A 19,924-nucleotide genomic window follows, 5' to 3' on the forward strand; every position below is an offset into this window, starting at 1 on the left:
CAATCATGACCTTTAGCTTTCCTCCTCGCTGTCCTGGAGCGGCGGACAGGCACCAGCACCGCGGTGAGTTCTGAGACGGCCGTGAATGAGGTCGCACGTTTGCTGTGTGTGCTGTAAAGATTCTTTTTGCTGTGATTTACTTGATCTTGTGCACCACTAGTGCACAAACCAAAGCAGGAGATCACAATAAAAAGGCTCCTTGATTGGACGTGTGGTGCCTCCTTATTGCTCCGATGGATCGGATCAGTGATGGAATCTTGTCCCAGCATCTAACTGCGGTTCTGAACTGGGATTTTATCAGGACCAGGTCCAAATGTAGCCGAGCTCCAACAAACGTTCATCAACAACATGTCAGATTTCAAGTTTTATTCAAGAATATTAGTCGTAGAAAAATAGGCATTACATATTTAACGCGTACAACACTCTAGTTTGAGTTTAAAAACATTATTTCTTCATTGAGCATTTTCCACAAACAGTAAAAGATCATAGTTGGAATTGTGTCACAGCAGAAAACAGAATAAATATTACACCCGAGCGTTGTTGAGTTCGGTCTGACGGCTGTTTTAAACTAAAGATTGAGCTCAGTTTTATTCTGTCACATCAAGTTTTTGAACTCTAGGATTCCTAAAAAACATGAAAAATACCCTAATTAACCGATGTGTGCGTGTGTTTTACACACATTTTGCCGTTGAAATGTGAAAGAAACGACTGCAACGATGTCCAACACGTTGGGATGTGGCTACTGTACGTGTCTGCACATCTAGGGTTCAACCTGCGGACGACCACCTCCTGGAGCTCTCTTTGATCGGCCCAAATCACGTGCAAAACCATCCAGCTGGTTCTGATTCAATCCTCCACGAGCGGAACCCTCGTGAATGTCTAAATCTGCGATCTCCAACATCACTCGGATCTTCTCGAGGACGCCTGTGGCTCGTCTTGACCGCCAGGTTCCACTTTAAAATATGCAGAGTCAGCACGTTTGACAAACGCGCTGATGTTGGTGAAACTAGCAAATGTAGCAAAAGGAGTCGGGGTTGTTTAGGCGCGAATGACCCGAAGTAGCAGGAGCAGATATGAATATATTCCTCTGTAAATAAAACTAAGATGGAACAGTTACAAGCTTGTAAAACGAAAGAAAAACAGCCTAAAATGGAACAGAGCTTAAGAGGGAACGCCTGTGGTTACAAGGTTAAGAGAAAAGCAGCACCAGTTCCTACTGTGACAGCTTTCTGTTTGCAGATATCGATGGTCACTGCACCGGTTCAGCTGGGTCAGAACCAGCTGGCCAGTGTGACTGCTGCTAATCAGGGGAACCTGGCTGATCTGGAGGGGAAGCTGTGGAGAAAAAACCCGACGTGCGACGGGAAAAAAAAACTGCCATTTTGGGATCAGCGCGTCAATTTTAGTTTTAATCAGCATAAAAACTGAAATTGACGCGCTGGTTTTAGTTTTAGTTTTAATCAGCATAAAAATCTAACGCAGCAGAATGAAAAAAAAAAAAAATTCTAGTTGTTCCCCAGTGTTCTGGATTAGGAAAGTGTCTCTTTGCCGTCGTCTCTAGAGAGCATAGAGTCCAATACTGACTGTAGCCAGAGCCAGACACAGCCCCAGCACCATCCTGAAGAGCGGGTTTGTTTGGATCATGGACCCCCCGACCTGCAGCGTGGTGGCGGGCCTGGACCGCGGCGTCCCCACGCCAGGCTTGTTTTCCGTCACGTTCAGCATTTTCTGCAAATCCTCAAAGACCTGGACAGTAGTGAGAGAGAGAAACCCCCCGTGAGGTCGACTGTTTGCCCCTCCGCCCTCGGGGTCTGAGCCAACCGTACCTGAATGTTGAACTCGAAGGCCCCCAGGGCCTCCTGCAGCACCGCGCTCCGCTGCTCCTCCGTCAGCTCCACGCTGTTCATCCTGCTGCGGTACAGCCGTTTGAACAGGTTGGGGCTGGAGACGCCGGGGAAGGCGAAGAAGGACAGGCCCTCGCTGCCGCCCAGCTTCATGGATTTCTGGGCGATCCGACCTAGCACCTGCCCTCCCGACAGGTCGCCCAGGTAGCGGGTGTAAGCGTGGGCGATCAGGTACTCGGGGTTCTCCTGCCCGATCTAAAAGAGGATTCAACTGTGGTTATTTTCTGAATCGAGGAGCAGAAACCGCGACGGCGAGCAGACGCACCTGTCTGATGCGGTGGCAGTATCGCTCGGTGGCTGCGGGGACGACGATCTTCTCCCGCCAGTCCGGGCCAAAAAAGAACTCCAAGTCTTTCTCGATGGTCGCCAGCCTGGCGAGTTCGGCTGGGAAGTAAATCGGAGCGACGCTCGGATGGTCGCAGTTTCTGTCCATCTCTTCCTCCAGTGCCAGGTAGATCTCATAGAGCGAGCACAGGAGCAGCTGAGGACGAGGGGGGGGGGGGGTGAGTATCAGGAGTTACGATATGACACGAGATAGGAAAGGTGACATCAGACGGGCTGGACTCTGGTACCTTGTACTGCTGCAGGGTGACCTGCCCCCTCTGGAAGCTCAGCATGAGTTCAGTGCTCTCTGCTCGGACGTGAACGTCCTTGGTGACCTTTTTGATCTGCTCCGACAGGTCCCTGGAGCAACAACAGATCCCAGGAAGTCTCATCAAAAACACGTCTTTAATCGGGTGCATGATGAGATGGGGGGACATGAGAGAGCGGAGCAGATGTGGTTCTGATGAAGGCGACACGGACAACTGCACTTTTCGCCCCGGCAACAGCTTGGAACAGCATCCTACGGCAGCCTTAAATCACCGAGGGGGGGTTAAGGATGAATCAGACTGGCTCAGACTCACCTGTTGGACTCAGTTTGTGCTGTGGTCTTTTTGTCTGCTTCCATTGTGTCTCTGAAATGAAAGGCACCATATCAGAGAGATTCTTTCCCGGGATAATGAAGCATCTTTTCCTGACACAGCTGCCGACACCGTGTCGCAGCGCCGGCATCAAAAAGGCGACCGGACTCAAAGCATGAAACCGATGTCTGTGTTGGTAGTTTACTCACTGGTTTGGATGGATTCCTGCAGGTCCGGCTGTCGGCTCAGTTGTCCCTCTGGATCGGCAGCGTTTGCTTTGTGTGGCAGCAGCAGCCTTCCTCTTTTATATGAGCTGCCTCCTCCCCCGCAGCCGCTGAGAGGAAAGAGGAAGGCCATGAGCCACCTCAGCTAAACATGACACAACAATTTCAGCTGGAAAACAAGTAGGGCGGACTTGGACTGCGTGAGCTGCCGGGGGAGGGACGAATCACGACGCTGCCCTGGAATGGGAGAGGAAAAAAAGTTTGGTGGGGAGAGCGCTAAGCATGACCCTGCAGCTTTGGAACTCCAAAGTTGAACTTGGAGGGGAGGAGCTCGCGTTAAACATGACCGTGTATTTCTGGAGCCAGAAGGTAAATACTGAAACAGTGACTAATGGCACGGAGAGAACGGTCATGTGAGCGTGTCAGCTGCTGCCAGGTCATCAGAAAGGGCGAGCGCGGAGCCCAGAAACGGCACGATTGGATGTTTCCAGAGGAGCACCGAAAACCAGCATGGAAATGTTCACGTTTAAAGGGAAGATGGGTTCTTGCTGCTATGTGCTCTTTCACCACGGCTCCATTTTAACAGCATTTTCGTGTTTTTAGAGGTGGTACAGGCTCCGCGTGTTGCACAAACAGCACATAATATACACAGCAACACAGTAAAGGAAAGAGTTTAATTAAATCTTGTAAGCTTTAAATTAAAATAATGCTGTGTCTGAATATTTCTGACCCTTAGAGCCTGCAGCCTTACGTAAGGGTTTTATACAATGAAAGTGCAATAACCACACTAGATTGCAGATTGTAAACTGGATTTACACCATCTGTCAATCATCCACTTCAGGCTTTATACGCAGTAGGGCCCTAAATGTAGATTATGCTTCAAACCTGAGAAGTAAGATGGCCAATTTATGTTTTTTTTTTATTGAAGGGAGGCAAAAGGATCAACGTAAGTTTTCGAACCGGTTGGTAATGTTTTTAAAGGAACAACACAATGGTTCAGCGCGAATCATGAGTCAGCAGATTCCGGAGGCGCAGGAGCGGAAGCGCTAAGCGTGAGCCAGCAGATTTCACGGACGCGTTAACCCGGTTAAACGAAGGGTTCTGGGTTCACATGTGTCCTAATTATCTGACCATGAACTGACTCCCCCCCCTGCACTAAAGACGTACATTTAATTTCGGCGAGATTTAAAAACGCGTCTGTGTGTTTAACGGGCACTAACTGTCTGGACACCTTTATACTTTGATTTGGACGGAGTGTTTTCTTTGTATTAAGAGTTCACTTAGTACAAGTACGCGAGGTTCTTTAGCTGAGAGCACATTTCTGACGGTAAATAAACAGTGTTTAAAAGGTGTAATTCTCATTAATATAAAGTGCAATTAAAACTGTTTTTGTAGCTCTGGAATGTCAGACTGAAGCACTGTCGCCTGTGGACGTTTACCTGTAGATGGATCATGGAGGACAGGCGGGTGGACAAAAGGTGGGCCCCAGAGAAGGAAGAAGCTCCTACAGAGGCTTCCTCCTGGATTAAAAGGAGCTGCAGGAACTAGAGTCCGAGTTTGAGGACTTCAGTTCAGACGACCATAACGAGGTGAGCTATTCTGAGGTTTAGACGGGTGTATTTTAACGAGAACATCGACTCTCGAGGTCTGCTCTGAGATTTTAATGTTGCCGCTCCATGAGAATCGGGTCTGTTATAAATGTGTGGGTTCAGTGAAAAGATACACATCAAGGAGCCATTTCAGTGGTGCAGAGAAGCTTCCAGAGATCTTTATCCCCCATCACCAGTGTGACTGATCAGTGGCAGCTGTGTGGGCCCGGTCCAGTGGAGCTGGAATAACTGAAGATTCCTGCTGACCTCACCTGGGATTCCATTACGTTCCTCGCTAAATAACAGCAATAAGTGTGTGTGTGTGTGTGTGTGTGTGTGGTGCAGGGTTTGAGCAGCACCAGCTTGGGTCATGGTGGGAGTCAGTGGGACCCCTGGTGGCAGCCACAGGGGCGCTGAAGAGACCAGGGGCCACTGCTACCAGGGGGACAGTCCGTCCTGTGGCCCCTGTCACCTGCCTGTTGTCTGAACAGTCTGAGTGCTATTTACAGTAGTTATTATATTTTAGATGCACTTTGACCTTTGACACTTGGTGGTTGTGCCCGCTGGTCTGTGCCAGACCACCGGATCGGTTCCACAATAGCCGCTCCAAAGACGGGTTCTGTTCTGTTGGACTGATCAACATTGGCCCTTAATGGCAGATGTGTTGATAATTTGAGCTGACTCGTTAAAGTCATTTGGCTTAATGGGCCTGTGCTAGTTGGCTCCTTTTTCAGGATACACAAGACCTGTTTGATAACATAAAGTGTGTGTGTGTGTGTGTGTGTGGGTGTGTGTGTGTGTGTGTGTGTGTGTGTGCATGCTCTGTTTATGCAGACTAAATCCCTACCTGCAAGAAGGTCTTAAGTAGGATTAGGGCTTGGGTGATTGAGTGGTTGGACGCTCAGCTGCACGTGTGAGACAGGTGTGTACATCGCTGTCGTTCCCATCAGTCATTCCGACCACGCTACGTTAAGTTTAGTGTGTCTCCAGTAAATATCAGGTGCAACCACGATGATGAATCGTGTAAATCTCATGGTAATGATTTGCTACAGACCCTAGAATGGAAAAGAGCCGTTGTTTATCATCTAGGATTCTTCCAGGCTCATCCAGCCCGTGTGTCCCAGGTCCTGTGTGTCATATGTATGAATACATATGTGTGTGTGTGTGTGTGTATATATACACATGAAAATGATGTTATCTTATATACACACACAACAGTTATGTCACATATTGTCCCCTAAACTGGTGTTAAGATATTTGTTTTTCTTCTCAAAAATATTCCAGGTTCCATCTACAAATGTGAGAAACAGGAACAGAAATTTAACAGAAGTCGTCGTTTATGCTCTGAACAGCAGGGGGCGGTATTGTGTTGCCTGCTGAACATCGCCCTGTCTGTCCCTCGATTTCCCCCAGACCAGTCCAAGCTCCATGTCTGGGTACTGGGGGGGTCGGGAACGGTCCAACACAGTCGGTTACACGTGTGGTCCAATCGCTTCAGCCAACGATGCTTTCACACCCCCGTTCGGGACCACGTGCGCTTCAGAATGGAATCCTGTCAGTGTCGCAGCTCACCTACACCTGCTGGGGGAGGCCTTGTCCCTGATTGGCCTCCATCTAAAGGGGACTAATGTGAGCAAAATGGAATTTGAATTTTAAAATGTTTATTATGCTGAATTATTGGTCATGATGTGAACGTGTCAAGAGTTGGAACTGGTGGTATAAATGAAGCTTCGCTTCAAGTAGGCACAGCCCGGCACAGCCCGGCACAGCCCGGCACAGCACAGCCCAGCACACTACAGCCCAGCACACTACAGCCCAGCCCGGCACACTACAGCCCAGCCCAGCACACTACAGCCCACTACAGCCCAGCCCGTCACACTATAGCCTGGCCCGGCACACTACAGGCCACTACAGCCCAGCCCGTCACACTATAGCCCGGCCCGGCACACTACAGGCCACTACAGCCCAGCCCGGCACACTACAGCCCAGCCCGGCACACTACAGCCCACTACAGCCCAGCCCGGCACACTACAGCCCAGCCCGGCACACTACAGCCCAGCCCGGCACACTACAGCCCGGCCCGGCACACTACAGCCCACTACAGCCCAGCCCGGCACATTACAGCCCACTACAGCCCAGCCCGGCACACTACAGCCCAGCCCGGCACACTACAGCCCAGCCCGGCACACTACAGCCCGGCCCGGCACACTACAGCCCACTACAGCCCAGCCCGGCACACTACAGCCCACTACAGCCCAGCCCGGCACACTACAGCCCAGCCCGGCACACTACAGCCCACTACAGCCCAGCCTGGCACACTACAGCCCGGCCCGGCACACTACAGCCCAGCCCGGCACACTACAGCCCACTACAGCCCAGCCTGGCACACTACAGCCCGGCCCGGCACACTACAGCCCACTACAGCCCAGCCCAGCACACTACAGCCCGGCCCGGCACACTACAGCCCGGCCCGGCCCACTACAGCCCAGCCCACTACAGCCCAGTCAGATTCCAGCTGCTGTAAACTGGTCAGAAATGTTGGGAATTCCCTGCATGTTCAGCTGCAGCTGATCTTTGCCTCCTTGCGTTGCTGCAGAAGTGGGTGAGCGTGTCCAACAGCGTGTCCCTCCTCCTGGACTCGCTGCTCTGTGCCCTGGCTCCGCTCACCGTCCTCACTGCAGAGATACCTGAGCTGGGACGCTGCACTCAGCACACCCTGGTGAGAGCAGCGTCCACGCCACCTGTTTCCTCCTTAAGATGTCTCCAAATTCTGCTGGATACAGACGTGCAGGCAACATCTGAACCTTTTGCATTTTAAGGCCTCCACTCTGGAAAACATCGCCTATCTGATGCCGGGGATGTAAGTGACCCTCAGGATCACTGACCAGCACCTTCGGAAACACTGGAGGACTTTAAATTATTGCTTTTGTGAAAAGTTGTTTTTGTTCCTCTTCCCTTAAGATGAGGTGCTTAAATACATCGGCTTTGCTCCTTCGCTGAAATGATGTGTCTGGAGATTTTTTGGCCTTTCACTCAACAGACACCTTTGATTTTCTGTCCGTCGACCTGTAATTATGGGATTTCACATCATGCTTATGCTGGGGTTCCCAACCAGCAAAGACGCACCTTAGACGGTGGCCGCTGCCACGAGATGGAACAAATAGAAAGCGTTTATGGGCATGGAGAGCAGGGTTTAGGCTTGGCCGCTCATAGATGCTGCGTCTGCTTCTGCTGTGAGGTTACCGTACAACAAACGCAAGTTTCAGTTTTAATCCTGCCCGGCACACCGAGCATCTAACCTGCAGAACCTCACAGGTTAATGGTTTTAAGGAATGAAGCTGAGGCGTGGTGATACAGCTTTTACAGTCAGGAATCAGGATACAGTCCTTTTACATACCACAGGTTTTCAGCTCGCTTTAGCCCCGCCCACAGTCCATAACCAGGTCACGGCTCAGACAGAAACTGGTCTGTGTAGAACAGTTTTAAAGCCAAGATTCTTTTAACAGCACACCAACCAAATTTTAGCTTCTAAGACTAAATAAGAGCCGAAACTCCCTGGTCTTAGCGCGCGCTACGGCTTAGCATTAAATTATGGAGGTAAAATCAAGGCGAAATGATTCCCGGCTGCCCCGTCACCTACCTCCTCCACCCCGTCCTGGAATGTTTGGCAGTATGTAGACAAAGGAACCTGTTGTGTGTGAAAAAAGAAAAACCAAAACCACATTTTCGTGCGTCTTGATATGTGCACGAGGTCCCGGCTGGGAGTGGTGAGGCATGTGCTCACCTGAGAAGGCAGGTTTCAGTCGGGATTAGCCAGTCGACGTCCACACGGCCCTCGTCTGGAGGAGCAGCTGAACAAACGGGGACGCAGAAGACGAGAAGACAGCGACTGCTAACAGCTGAGTGTGGTTTCTTATTTATGAGCTAATAAAGGACACATGTGCGGGCTGAGTTCTGCTAAAGCAGCAGATTTGAGGTTTTTACTTTTTATTTGCCATCTATCAGCTGCGGGTGTTAATAGACAGAAGTGGCGTTTTTACAGGTTTGGTTTAGTGCTGATTCTAACTTTACATTTGCAGAAGAAGGTGTTGCGTTTCCTAAATGATTAAAGTTATCACTAAAGAGAATGTAGTTGGACAGGACGGCTGAGGTGTGGCAAATGTTGAGATCCAATCAGAGCAAAGAAGGAACAAAAGCTTCATTTAGGTGGCTGCTAATATCATTTATGGCATTCCTTGTCCAGTCATCAGGAACAGGTGAGAATATAATAGAAAGAAATGTTGGAATCCTCGTAATGATCAAAGAGATGAGGCAGATATCAAAGTTTAGAAGTCTGGATTTCTACTCTTTAGGTATCGGATCTTAATGGAGCCAGAACGTTGAGCTTTACTGGGCATTAACACGTGTTTCCCCCCACAGCCATGAGTGGACACAGGACAGGGAGTCCCTATGGGTCCTGGGGGCCCGAGGTGAGGCTCGTCCTGCTGGGAAACATCGGATGTGGCAAGACGACGTCGGCAGACACCATCCTGGGTCAGCTGTCCCCCGTCTCTGTCAGCAGCTCCAGGAGCTGCCAGCTTCGGAGCGGGACATTCGATCAGAGGAACGTCAGGCTTGTGGAGGCACCGAGGTGGTACTGGTCTGGAGGCAAGATGGAGGAGAGCGTTAGGAAGGAGACGCAGAGGGCAGTGACCCTGGTAGCACCAAGCCTTCATGCCGTTCTCCTGCTGGTGCCTGTCAACCAGTTCACAGAGGTGGGTCTTTGTCTGATCTGCTCGTGAGCCGTCCCAACATATGAGGGAGCGAGTCTTCCTTTAATGCGTCTTTGGTGAAAAGCTTCTCCCTGCTTTTGTCAGATGGACAGTCAGGTGCCTGCAGAGCTGCAGGAGCTGTTTGGGGAGGAGGTTCTGGGTCACACCATAGTCCTGCTGACCTGTGGAGACTATTTAATGAGATTGAAAGCAGAGGTATTTCAAATAAATTCAGATAGTCCGCGTGCTCCATAAGAACATTTCAACATACTTTTATTCCCAGTTTCATCTTTAATAATTAAGCTAACGATTTCATTTGATTATATTGCCAAGTGTCGTAAAATGAGCTGACCAGCGCACGTTAGATGTGGTTCAGCTTTATTTCGTATTTAACAGTCAAAATGACCCATAGTTCAACATGTAATAACAGCCAAGCTCCAATACACATTGTGCTTCAGCCTCAGATATAAATCACATATCAAAAATGAGCAGAAAACCATGTTTTGAATTCTCTCAAATGTGATTAAGCGACCGACCAGACGTGCCTTCCGCTCTGCTTCGGTCACTATTCGACCCAACTTAAAACGACCTTTTTGCTACAGGAATACCTGCAGAAACAACCCCCAGGGCTAAGAGGGCTGATTGCTCAGTGTGGGGGGAGGTACCATGTCTTCAACAACCGTCAGCAGCAGAACAGGGAGCAGGTGCAGCAACTGCTGGAGAAGGTAAGAAGCTGGAACGCGGCCCTGCAAGGAGCGCTCCGAACCGCCAACATTAAAAACAGTGTTGTTTGATTATCCTAAAAATGTTCCACATAGATTGAATAATGAAATTCCACATTACATATTTATCCAGTAAATGTGGCTTGAACCTTGACTTGCCTGAGGAACTGATTATTATTCAGGGGTTGGGGGTCAAACTCCCTCTCTGCTGGTGCTTAGTTGCAGCACAACGAGTTCCTGATATGTGTGTAGGCAGGAAAAACCGAAATAATCATCTTTTAAATAAGCAAATGCCAATCAGTCGGCAAATAAGAAGGTATATTTTTCAGTCATGTCATCAGCCTATTGAAAGGTCACATTCTTACAGGTCTTACATAATTATGGGGTGGGAGGGTTTTCAGTTAAATCCTTGTAATTGGATAAGCAGCAACACCTTTTCATGCACGTACAGGTGGACAGCATGGTGAGGGAAAGTGGAGAATTCCACATCAAAACAGACCAGGAACGGCAGCTGGAAAAAAGAGTGAAGGAGAGAAAACAAGAGCTTATGGAGGAATACAGAGCTCAAAAGGAGCAGCGAAAAGAGAGCAAAGCTTCTCAACACCTCGGTGATGCCAAACCACACAGCAGTAGTGATGGACCAGAGGAGTGCAGTAGTGATGGACCAGAGGAGTGCAGTAGTGATGGACCAGAGGAGTGCACCACCTCCATGGACAGAGAAAGGAATGGGATGGAGGCCGGAGCAGGTCTGAGCCATGTGCACAACCGACTTTATGCCGACCATCAGCCAGCGTCTCCTTATGAGAGGGAGGTGACCAGCAGCCCCAGTCCCAGACTGAAGTCAGGTAAGACGTGGCACCGTGCGCTCCATCTCATTTTACTTCTGAAAGTTCCACAAGCAGATCAAAATGGCACCGCTTATGTTTGTGTGTAGGAGGAGCTCTTCTCTCCCAAAAACCTGAAGTGAAACCACCTCCGAGCCAGACGGGTACGTAAGACTATAAATGTTGCTTCTGATGATTAGAAAGGGTTCCAAATGTTCATCACTGAACTTCACTTTATCAGGCCATTATCGATTCAGCGGTGCTGAAGATGGACCCTCAGAGGTGTCGCTGACTTCATCTTCTCAGCTCCTTGTGTTCTCCTCTTCCACCTCCTCACCATCTTCATCAGCCACCTCCTCCTCCTCATCCTCTTCCTTCCCCACTGTCTCATCCGCTCCGGAGTTACGCCTGGTGCTGCTGGGGCGATCTGGATCAGGAAAAAGCACAGCTGGCAACGTCATATTGGGGCAGGAGGAGTTCAAGACCCTCCCCGAAAGCCTCACTGCCGTCACTAAGGCCTGTGAGAAAAAGAGGAATGTGGTAGAAGGAAGACGGGTAAGCAGTAAAAACAGCTGTCATGTTTACTTTATTTTTACGTTATCGTGACATGAAACGTAGAAATGAGCCTTGAATGGACTCTTCACGCTGTATTTCCTCCTCCTCGCCTGCAGGTGGCGGTGGTGGACACCCCAGACTGGTTCAACTCGGAGAGAACTCCAGACGAGGTGCGGGCCGAGATCTCCGCCTGCGTGACTCTGTCCAGTCCCGGTCCTCACGTATTCCTCTTCTGCGTCCCCTTAGACCAGCCTGCAAAGACTGAGCTGCAGGCTCTGGCAGCTTTGGAGTCCGTTTTTGGCCCCGAAGCTGTTCAGAAACACACGATTGTTCTGTTCACTCACGCCGACCAACTGAAGGAGAGCAAGAGCGGCGGTGGTGTGGAGGCGTACATTGCCGGTCAGCGGGGGGATCTGTTAAAGCTTGTGGAGAAGTGCAGGGACAGGTTTCATGTGCTGGAGTGGGGAAGTGATCTGCAGCATCAAAATAACGTGTCTCAGCTGTTGGAGAACGTGGAGCAGACGGTGCAGGAAGCTGGTGGACAGTGCTACTCCTGTCCCGCTTTTCAGGAGGCCGAGGACAGGGTCAGGCAGAGACAGATGGAGATAGTCAGAGAGAGAAAGAGGAATGAAGTAGAGGAAGAGGGGCGAGCAGATGTCAGGCAGCTCGGCTCTCAGAGGCGTGTCCTCCATCCCTACTTGCAGCCGCTGGCTGAGGCAGAAGAAGAGGAAGTAAAAGAGGACGAGATCGAGAAAACGAGGGACGAGGCGGAGATGAGTGTTAAAGCGGTAAATATCGAGAGCCTCCCTCCCGTCTCACTGTCACACCTGTCCCCCTCCCTCGTTCAGTCCGTCATGGAGAAAATGCAGCCTTGTGCTCAACATTTCTACAAGCTCGTGTCCAACGGTGCTGGAAGCGTCGGCAGCGGCGCGACAAGGGTGAAGAATAGCCCCGTGTGGGCAACAGTGGGGAGCAGAGCGCAGAACATCCAGAAGATGGTGGCTGAAAGCCCCGTGTGGGAGAGGGTGGGGTCAAGCGCCGGTCAGATGTCCAAACTAGTGGGAGACAGAGTTCCCAAGGTGGTGGTCGAGAGTTCTGCCTGGGTCGGATCTGGAGCCAAGGCAGCAGCGGCCAGTCCCGTCTGGGGGAAAGTCGGGTCGGGGGCCAAACTGGTAGCGGACGGCTCGGTGCGGGTCGGAGCAGGGATCGGCGCCGGTGCAAAGACGGTGGCACAGAGCCCATTGTGGGGGAAGATGGGGTCCGGGGCCAAAGCGGGGGCCAAGATGGTAGCCGAGAGTTCGGTGTGGGAGAAAGCTGGAAATGCTGCTCGGCGGGTGCCCGTGGTCGTCATGCTGGGCGCGCTGCTGGGTCTGGTGCTTGGCGTCTTTCTGGGCGGTGCTGTCGGCGGAGCGGCGGGGGCGGCTGCTGGATCGGCTGTGACTGAGGTGGGGAGACGGAAGCTGAGCAGCAGAAGCGCGTCGGGGGGGAGGGACGGCACCGCGGACGGCGTGAGCGAGGCGGGGAGCAAAAGCATGAACTCTGTGGTACAAAAAGGAGGGAAAGTGTTAAAAAGTGAATGAGAGTCGGAACATTTGTCATTTAAATATCTTGAATTCGTCTTGTACATAAATCGAAGCTTTAATCAGTCTTCTTTCATGTTTCTTTCCTTTTTAAAGGGCTTTAATGCAAGTTGTTTTCAGAATATGCCTCTAACCTTTGTTCAACATGAATTAATGGTTTTCATGACTTCGGCTGATGAGTGAATGAATGAATGTGTCTAAATGGGTAAATCAGCAAATAATGTTGGTGCTTTTACGCAAAGTGTAAAAATCAATAAGAATATAGAGGTGTTTCACGTATTCTGCTCATTTTACCGTATGTAACTAACCCAGCAACATTAAAGGACCCTCTATTGTTTCCAGTTTTAATTCAAACGTTTCATTTAAATGTCCGTGTCGCCATACAGGGTCAATTATAGTTCTAGTGTTCATTAAGTTGTACCCGCTGGTTTAGTCTGGAGGTGACTGGTTAAATACAGATACACCAGTAAGCGGTTGTGAGGGGGCCGCGTCAGTGGAACGGAGGCGTGAACGTTATCTGTCCAGCCAGGCTGGCGAGAATCGCCCTCGTTGGTCTCAGATTAGGGAGCGTAAACAGTCCTGTAAGAACTGTTGTAGCAGCACAACAAGAGTGAGTTTAATACTCCCAACATGGGTGCAGCATTAGTTTATAGCCGTTTAGTTGCAACGGCTGTTTTTCAGGGCGTGTCGGAGAGGAACGCCATGAGCCTAGAGGTGACCGTATGTATTGTGAAAGCACCACTTCCTGTTTTGTGGCCCCGAAACTGGGTGTGTGAAGGTTCCCAGAGCATCCTGGTGACTGTCTCTTCTCTGGTTTTCCTCTGTCCACATCGGTTACCAGCCAGCACGTCCTGACACACACAAACACACACACTGTCACCAGGAAACTCGTTGGCCGTCAATGAGACAGCACTAACTGTAGGCATTTCCTGGCCGCCTGATAGCAGCGACCACACGGGCACAGAGGCGGCAGCTCCCGCTCATGGCTGCCAGGCTTCCACGCTCACAGACCATCCTGCTACCAAAGCTGCCCCATCTTTAACCGCGCTCCAACATCCACATCTCCTCTTCCTCGCTCTCGACCGCACACTCTGCTCACTTTCGCCAGTTTTCTGCCCACAACTCTTTGCTCACCCACTAAATTCTGCTCCCACTAAATTCTGCGTGACGTCTGGACCTCTGCAGAGGTGTGGAAATACAGCGAGCGCCCTCACGTGTGCGAGCGTTCCGCAGATTGCTCCACTGGATACGCGGATGTTCCCCAAACTTTCGGCAAACACGGCAAAACATTTGTGTGTGTGTTGAAACTGTGCTGACGCGCAGCAGTCTCGAGAGCGCAATAAGAGGATGTTAATTCAGGAACAGCAAACTTAAACACTTTATTTCTGTCTGGCGCAAGTGTGTCGCAACATCGGGCGGGTCAGGTGACCCTGGCCTGACAATAACAGCAGGAACAGTGGAAACTGCGACTCGGATCGGCTCAGAACAGAGCTGCAGGAACGCTGCGCGATTACAGGTTCGGGTTTTTCACGTGTCCATCGTCACCAAAGTCCTGGCTGGGGTGCAGATTAAAAGGATCTCTGCTCGTCTCTGCATAGTTCATGGCAGAAAAATGTCCGAGCAAAGTGGTGCAGTCAAAGCTCGTTTCACAATCCATCTGCTTCAAATGCAATCTTTGCACGCCACTACAGGAAACACGCATCAAATATCTGTAAAGATCCGTCTCCTTTGATCTCTTGTCGTCACCGCTCGTCGCTCGTGGCGACCACCATCCTCATCTGGCCCTTGACTTTCCCCAGGATGTCGTGAGTCACCAGCGAGGTCTTTGTCCCGAAGCCCTCCTCGCTGTCTGTGTCGCCATAACAGCTGGATGTGGACGGCGAGTTCGCCAGAGCGGCGACCGAGTCGGTGGAGTCTCTGTCCCTGTTGGCGTTGGCCATGGCGGGACGGGCGGCGGGGGACGGCGGGCCGGCCTGCGGGTTCCTGCTGCTGGAGCCCAGCTTGGCGGCGCTCTCGTCCCCGCGCTGGTGCTCGGTCGAGTCCCTGCTCTTGTCCTGCGCCTGGTCGTTGAGCAGAGTGACCAGGAAGTTGATGTACTTGACAGCCAGACGCAGGATCTCGTTCTTGCTGAGCTTCTTGTCGGGGGGGTGCGTGGGGATGAGTTTTCTCAGCTCCGAAAAAGCCCCATTCACGTTCTGCTGTCGCCAGCGTTCGCGGCTGTTGGTGAAGACCCGGCGAGCGATTTTCTGAGGAGGGCCTGTTAGACACAGAAACAAAATCTTATGGGGGGGGGGTATAAACAGGAAGATAAAGACCAGCGGATTCAGAGTGATGCAGCATATTTGACATCAGCACGTCGTGGAACTCAAACAGTCCAGCTGCTATGATTCAACCACCAGAACGACCCTGACCTGGGTGACTGAGAACCTCAAATCCAGACCATAATCTCCATGCCAAGACCTTCTAGCGCTCTACTGACATTTATATTAACTACAGAATGACTCGAGCTCTCGTCAGGCATTTTTGTCGCTTCTTGCAGTGAGGAAAAACAGTTTCAGCATCTACGGCATCGTCTCACCAAGAGAGAATCACCATGGCAACCGTGAGTGGGACACAGCGGACTCAGGCACCACTGTGCACGGGTTAGTTTTGTTGAGCTGCAGTTGCCACGGTTTTTGCCATCATCTAACAGCTGATCTGTGGCAGGAACCGGGACGGCTCACAGGATCCAGGAGAAGACGTGAAGGTGTCTGAATCAGAAACTCACATTCGCTCATCTCCATCTCCAGGTGTGAGGAGGCTCTCCGCTTGATCCGGCTGTTGAGGAGGCTGTAATTCCCTCCCGAGGGGCCCAGGTAGGAACTACAGAGGAAAAACAAGGAGCGTTTTTTATGTAGCGCCATGAATTGAGCTGAATTAGTGACGGCAGCTCTTGCAGGAGCATAGAAGTGGTTTGTTGTGGTCGGATCCCGATTGGTTCATGCCGAGATTTAGCTCATGAAACCTGCTGCTTCAGATCAATGATTCCTGCTATAAACACGCTACAGAGGCGTGAGAAGGGAACCGGAGTCCCAGACTTCCATGACAGATGGTGAAACAGAGCAGAGTAGATAAGCATTGGTGGGGGGGGGGCTTTTTTAACCATGAAGAACCTCTGTTCAATGCTCTTGCTATCGGTTAAATGTAGCCAGCGGCTAAATGTAGCATCAACCCTCAGCTTTCTTGGTACGCCCAAAATATGATTAATGCTCGAACGTTGGGGTGACAAATGTGAAGTTGCCTTAAAACTGCACACATCCTGCTGTCAACGTCACACAACCACGCAACCATTAATCATGATGGGATGTCACGAAATCCCTGCAGTTTGAGGTTTCCTCTGATACAAAAAAACCCCGTTGTTGCCAACAAAAGTTCTCCCTTACCCAAGGAAAGGGTAGTGTGTGTGTGTGTGTGTGTGTGTGTGTGTGTGTGTGTGTGTGTGTGTGTGAGAGAGAGTGTGAGAGTGTGTGTGTGAGAGAGTGTGTGAGTGAGGGAGAAATGGGTCTATGCTACTGGTGCTTTTAATTGTCTTCCTGTTAGATGACAATATTCCATATATTATTCCATAATCTTGGTTTAAGAGAATTCAGACTTCCACTTAATTAATTCTTTAATATCTCAAAGGCAAATTATTTTATTTCACTTTCGTCTACTCGGCAAATTCTTAATAATAGTTTGAAACAGGGCAGATCTGCTCCAGACAGTGTTCAGGGTTGATGATAATAACCAGTTAATAACAGCCAACAGGCCGACTCACCTGCTGAACAGAGGGTGAGCCGACAGGTACTGCTGAGGGAACAGGGGACCTGGGGAGGCAGCTGGGGGCCCCGCAGGGCCCACGGAGGAGCCAGGGTGGGCAACAGGCAGGCAGGCCAGCTGGGTGCGGTTGAGGTCCCCGTGGGGCCCGTGTAACAGGTGAGGAATTGGGTGGAGGGCGGTCAGAGGGGTGCTGGTGAGCGGGAGGGGGGGTTTGCTGTGTCCGAGGCTGATGACCGGTATGTGTGGAGGAAGAGCCGAGGACGGAGAGGACAGGGGCAGAGAGGCGGTGGCGGTTGTTAGCGGGACGGGACAGGGGGTGGTCTTGGCCGGCGCGGGGAGAAGAGGAGGCGGAGAGGAAGGAGCCGGGGACCCGTCCGTTTGAGCTCCGGCACATGTTGGGCCTCCTGGTTTGTCCTCCTCTTCATCAGCATCCATGGCAGCAGGCACGGGGGCCTGGTCCGTCCCCGTGTGCTGAGTGTTGAGCCCAGGAGGAGGGCTCAGGGAGGGGGGGGGTGTCCACGCAGCCCCTGTCTTCAGTGCCGTGGCCGACAGCATCTCGTGACGCCTTCCTCGGGGGGGGGCTGTGCTGCTCTGTGGAAGCACAATCTGGGGAAGATGCTTCAGAGGAGGAAGAGGAGGAGCGGCGAGGAAGGTCTATGGGAGAGGCAGGTGTGGCAGCGGGGTCCAGCTTCTCCATCATGGTGGAACCTTGCTGGTACCCGACTCAGGTTCTTCTCAGCTGTGTGCTCTCTTCCCTGTGTTAGCGTCACGTGCACATTCGTACCGCAGTGGTCTCTGAACGGTCTCTCATTGGATGTCCTCTTCCGAAGACACGGTCGTCTCTCTGGTCTCCTCAGATCCCCAGGATGTGAGTGAAAAGGTGCCAGTGGGACATTTTTCACGCCGGCTGGTTCTGCGCGGGCTTTAACAGGCGACCGTTTCCATGGCGCCGTCCCTGGAAGCTACGCGGAGCGGCGGCGGGTGTCATACGGCGGCCTGAGTCACATTCTTCTCTGCAGGCATCCTGAGCCTCAGATCGGGGGCCTGTGAGCGGGTCTCCGGAGGCCGTTCTGAATAATTCTGCCCCTTAGTGTGTGTGTGTTCTGAGGATGTGAGTCAAAATCCTTTAAAGCGTTTGAAACTTCCCAGACTGAAGATTGGAGTGATATCAAAGAGGCTGTTGAACAAAAGACAAAGAAAAAGAATGCACTCAGGATATACGGCATGTTTGGTATCAGTCAACCTAAATAGGTCAGGCAGAAAAAAAAAGGTCAAACTTGACATGTAAAAGGCTAAAAATGAGAGTTAGGTTTTTCCATTTTGACCCACAGATCAGCTGGACGGCGGGACGCTGCGTTTCGAGATCGCTCGGCCCTGCGCGTTATTTCTTTCTTTTTCTGGGGGTTTTGCAGCTGCTCTGGTCTTTATTTTGAACAGTTCCGTCTTTCACTGCCAGTGTCATTTTTACCATCGAGACATTTATAGATTAACATCACAAAGTCACGTCAGAAAACCCCAGAAATAACCCATCAAGTCAACAACGTAAACGGCTTTAAAAATTCAAGAGTCATTTCCTTAATCAGGATTTCTTGATAATTGTGCTCCGCTCGTCCCCGATTAGCTGTTATTTAGGTTATTTTAACATTTGCATGCGATTGTACTTCTCTGAGAAGTTATAATTCATCTGGAGTTACTTTTACTTGTGCTCTTTAAAATATGATCCACCACATTTGTACAGTTAACTCTTCTTCCCAAAATATGCAGACACGAGGCAGCAGGCAAAATAAAATAAAGGATAGAATAAAGCCCATAAAGAGTAAAGACGTCTGACGTTGGAGGGCAGGTTAAACGTGTACTCACAGATGTTTCAGCTGCTGTGGGGCACATCTGTCTGTCCAAATCATCCGTTGAACTCCAGCGGGCGGGCGTGCGGCGTCTCTCCTCGGTATATAGCGTCCTCCTCCTCCTCCTCCTCCTCCTCCTCCTCCTCCTCCTGTCGCAGCCTCTGTCACACTCACATGTGTGACATGACGCCTCTTCTCACACGTGTCACTAACACAACAAGAAACGATCGTGAGCTTCAGCGGCCGGAGGGACAGACGCAGGGTTGGGACCACAAGGTGGACAAAGGCAAACTCTGGACTCTGTCCCCCCGTCTGTCTGTCCACCTGTCCCCCTGTCTGTCTGTCCGCCTGTCCCCCCGTCTGTCTGTCCACCTGTCCCCCTGTCTGTCTGTCCGCCTGTCCCCCCGTCTGTCTGTCCACCTGTCCCCCCGTCTGTCTGTCACTGTCCGCCTGTCCGACCCTTCGTTCTCTCACTCTCTCTGCCAGCGGGACACAATATCCCTGGTCCTGGCAAATATGAGGTGGGACATGGGGGGGGGGGGGGGGGGGCAGGGAGAGTTTTCCGCTCCCTGCTGGACAAGAGGATGTGCGAGTGCAATATGGTGGCCGCTGATAACAGCCTCAAAAGCTGCCTGTGGCCTGGAGATAAGGAACCTCCACCACCCCACCTCCCATTCCACATCCAATACACACACACACACACACACACACACACAGGTTTACGTCTGCTGGTCAGTTCAGACTTTGAAGAATCCTGCTGGAAATATCCCACTAACATCCCACTGTGATAAACAAACTGTTTGACTGCACACGTTCATTACCGTTACACATGTTCAGGCAGACATAGTAATGTCACACACCCACACACACACGCACACACACACACACGCACACACACACACGCACACACACACACACACGCACACACACACGTGTTGAGACAGGAAAGTTTCCTATACACGTGCACATTACTGTCAGAATCCCATCTTTATGATAGGGTCTGTACCAATCAAAAGTCTCTTCTCTATAAAACGGAGTCACGTGCATGAACCTGCACGGACGTCCTCTGTCCTCACTTTCCACGTTAAAAACAATTCTTTTTAGCTTTAAAATTGAAATTGCAGTCATTTTATTCATGGCATTTATTATCTGGAACCCTAGCGAGGGGAAGTTCACATCTATTAGCAGATGAAAGCAGCAAATCCACCTGCACGTTGACTCTGAACCTAAA

At 51.0% G+C, this 19,924-nt stretch overlaps 3 protein-coding genes across 3 annotated transcripts; 1 reads left to right on the top strand and 2 right to left on the bottom strand.

The window, feature by feature from the left end:
• Positions 1 to 351: 351 nt before the first annotated feature.
• Positions 352 to 3,157, bottom strand: hmox1a (heme oxygenase 1a). Its single transcript, XM_003972582.3, has 6 exons — positions 3,016 to 3,157; positions 2,810 to 2,860; positions 2,477 to 2,588; positions 2,170 to 2,385; positions 1,827 to 2,099; positions 352 to 1,746 (listed from the first exon to the last, which is right to left on the bottom strand). The coding sequence occupies exons 2-6, from the start codon at positions 2,851 to 2,853 to the stop codon at positions 1,558 to 1,560; spliced, it is 834 nt and encodes a 277-aa protein (XP_003972631.2). The 5' UTR covers positions 2,854 to 2,860; positions 3,016 to 3,157; the 3' UTR covers positions 352 to 1,557.
• Positions 3,158 to 3,868: 711 nt separating this feature from the next.
• On the top strand, positions 3,869 to 13,399 carry LOC101074140 (uncharacterized). Its single transcript, XM_029851223.1, has 12 exons — positions 3,869 to 4,357; positions 4,476 to 4,619; positions 6,033 to 6,248; positions 7,216 to 7,338; positions 7,439 to 8,517; positions 9,039 to 9,373; positions 9,476 to 9,586; positions 9,973 to 10,095; positions 10,544 to 10,937; positions 11,027 to 11,080; positions 11,158 to 11,471; positions 11,588 to 13,399. The coding sequence occupies exons 6-12, from the start codon at positions 9,041 to 9,043 to the stop codon at positions 13,049 to 13,051; spliced, it is 2,793 nt and encodes a 930-aa protein (XP_029707083.1). The 5' UTR covers positions 3,869 to 4,357; positions 4,476 to 4,619; positions 6,033 to 6,248; positions 7,216 to 7,338; positions 7,439 to 8,517; positions 9,039 to 9,040; the 3' UTR covers positions 13,052 to 13,399.
• A 1,006-nt stretch (positions 13,400 to 14,405) lies between these two features.
• Positions 14,406 to 19,031, bottom strand: lyl1 (LYL1 basic helix-loop-helix family member). The gene is made up of 4 exons (XM_029851240.1): positions 18,710 to 19,031; positions 16,848 to 18,026; positions 15,819 to 15,913; positions 14,406 to 15,308 (listed from the first exon to the last, which is right to left on the bottom strand). The coding sequence occupies exons 2-4, from the start codon at positions 17,402 to 17,404 to the stop codon at positions 14,794 to 14,796; spliced, it is 1,167 nt and encodes a 388-aa protein (XP_029707100.1). The 5' UTR covers positions 17,405 to 18,026; positions 18,710 to 19,031; the 3' UTR covers positions 14,406 to 14,793.
• Positions 19,032 to 19,924: the final 893 nt, after the last annotated feature.

Source organism: Takifugu rubripes, chromosome 17 (assembly GCF_901000725.2).
Source record: "Takifugu rubripes chromosome 17, fTakRub1.2, whole genome shotgun sequence".
In the NCBI taxonomy this organism is placed as follows: domain Eukaryota; kingdom Metazoa; phylum Chordata; class Actinopteri; order Tetraodontiformes; family Tetraodontidae; genus Takifugu; species Takifugu rubripes.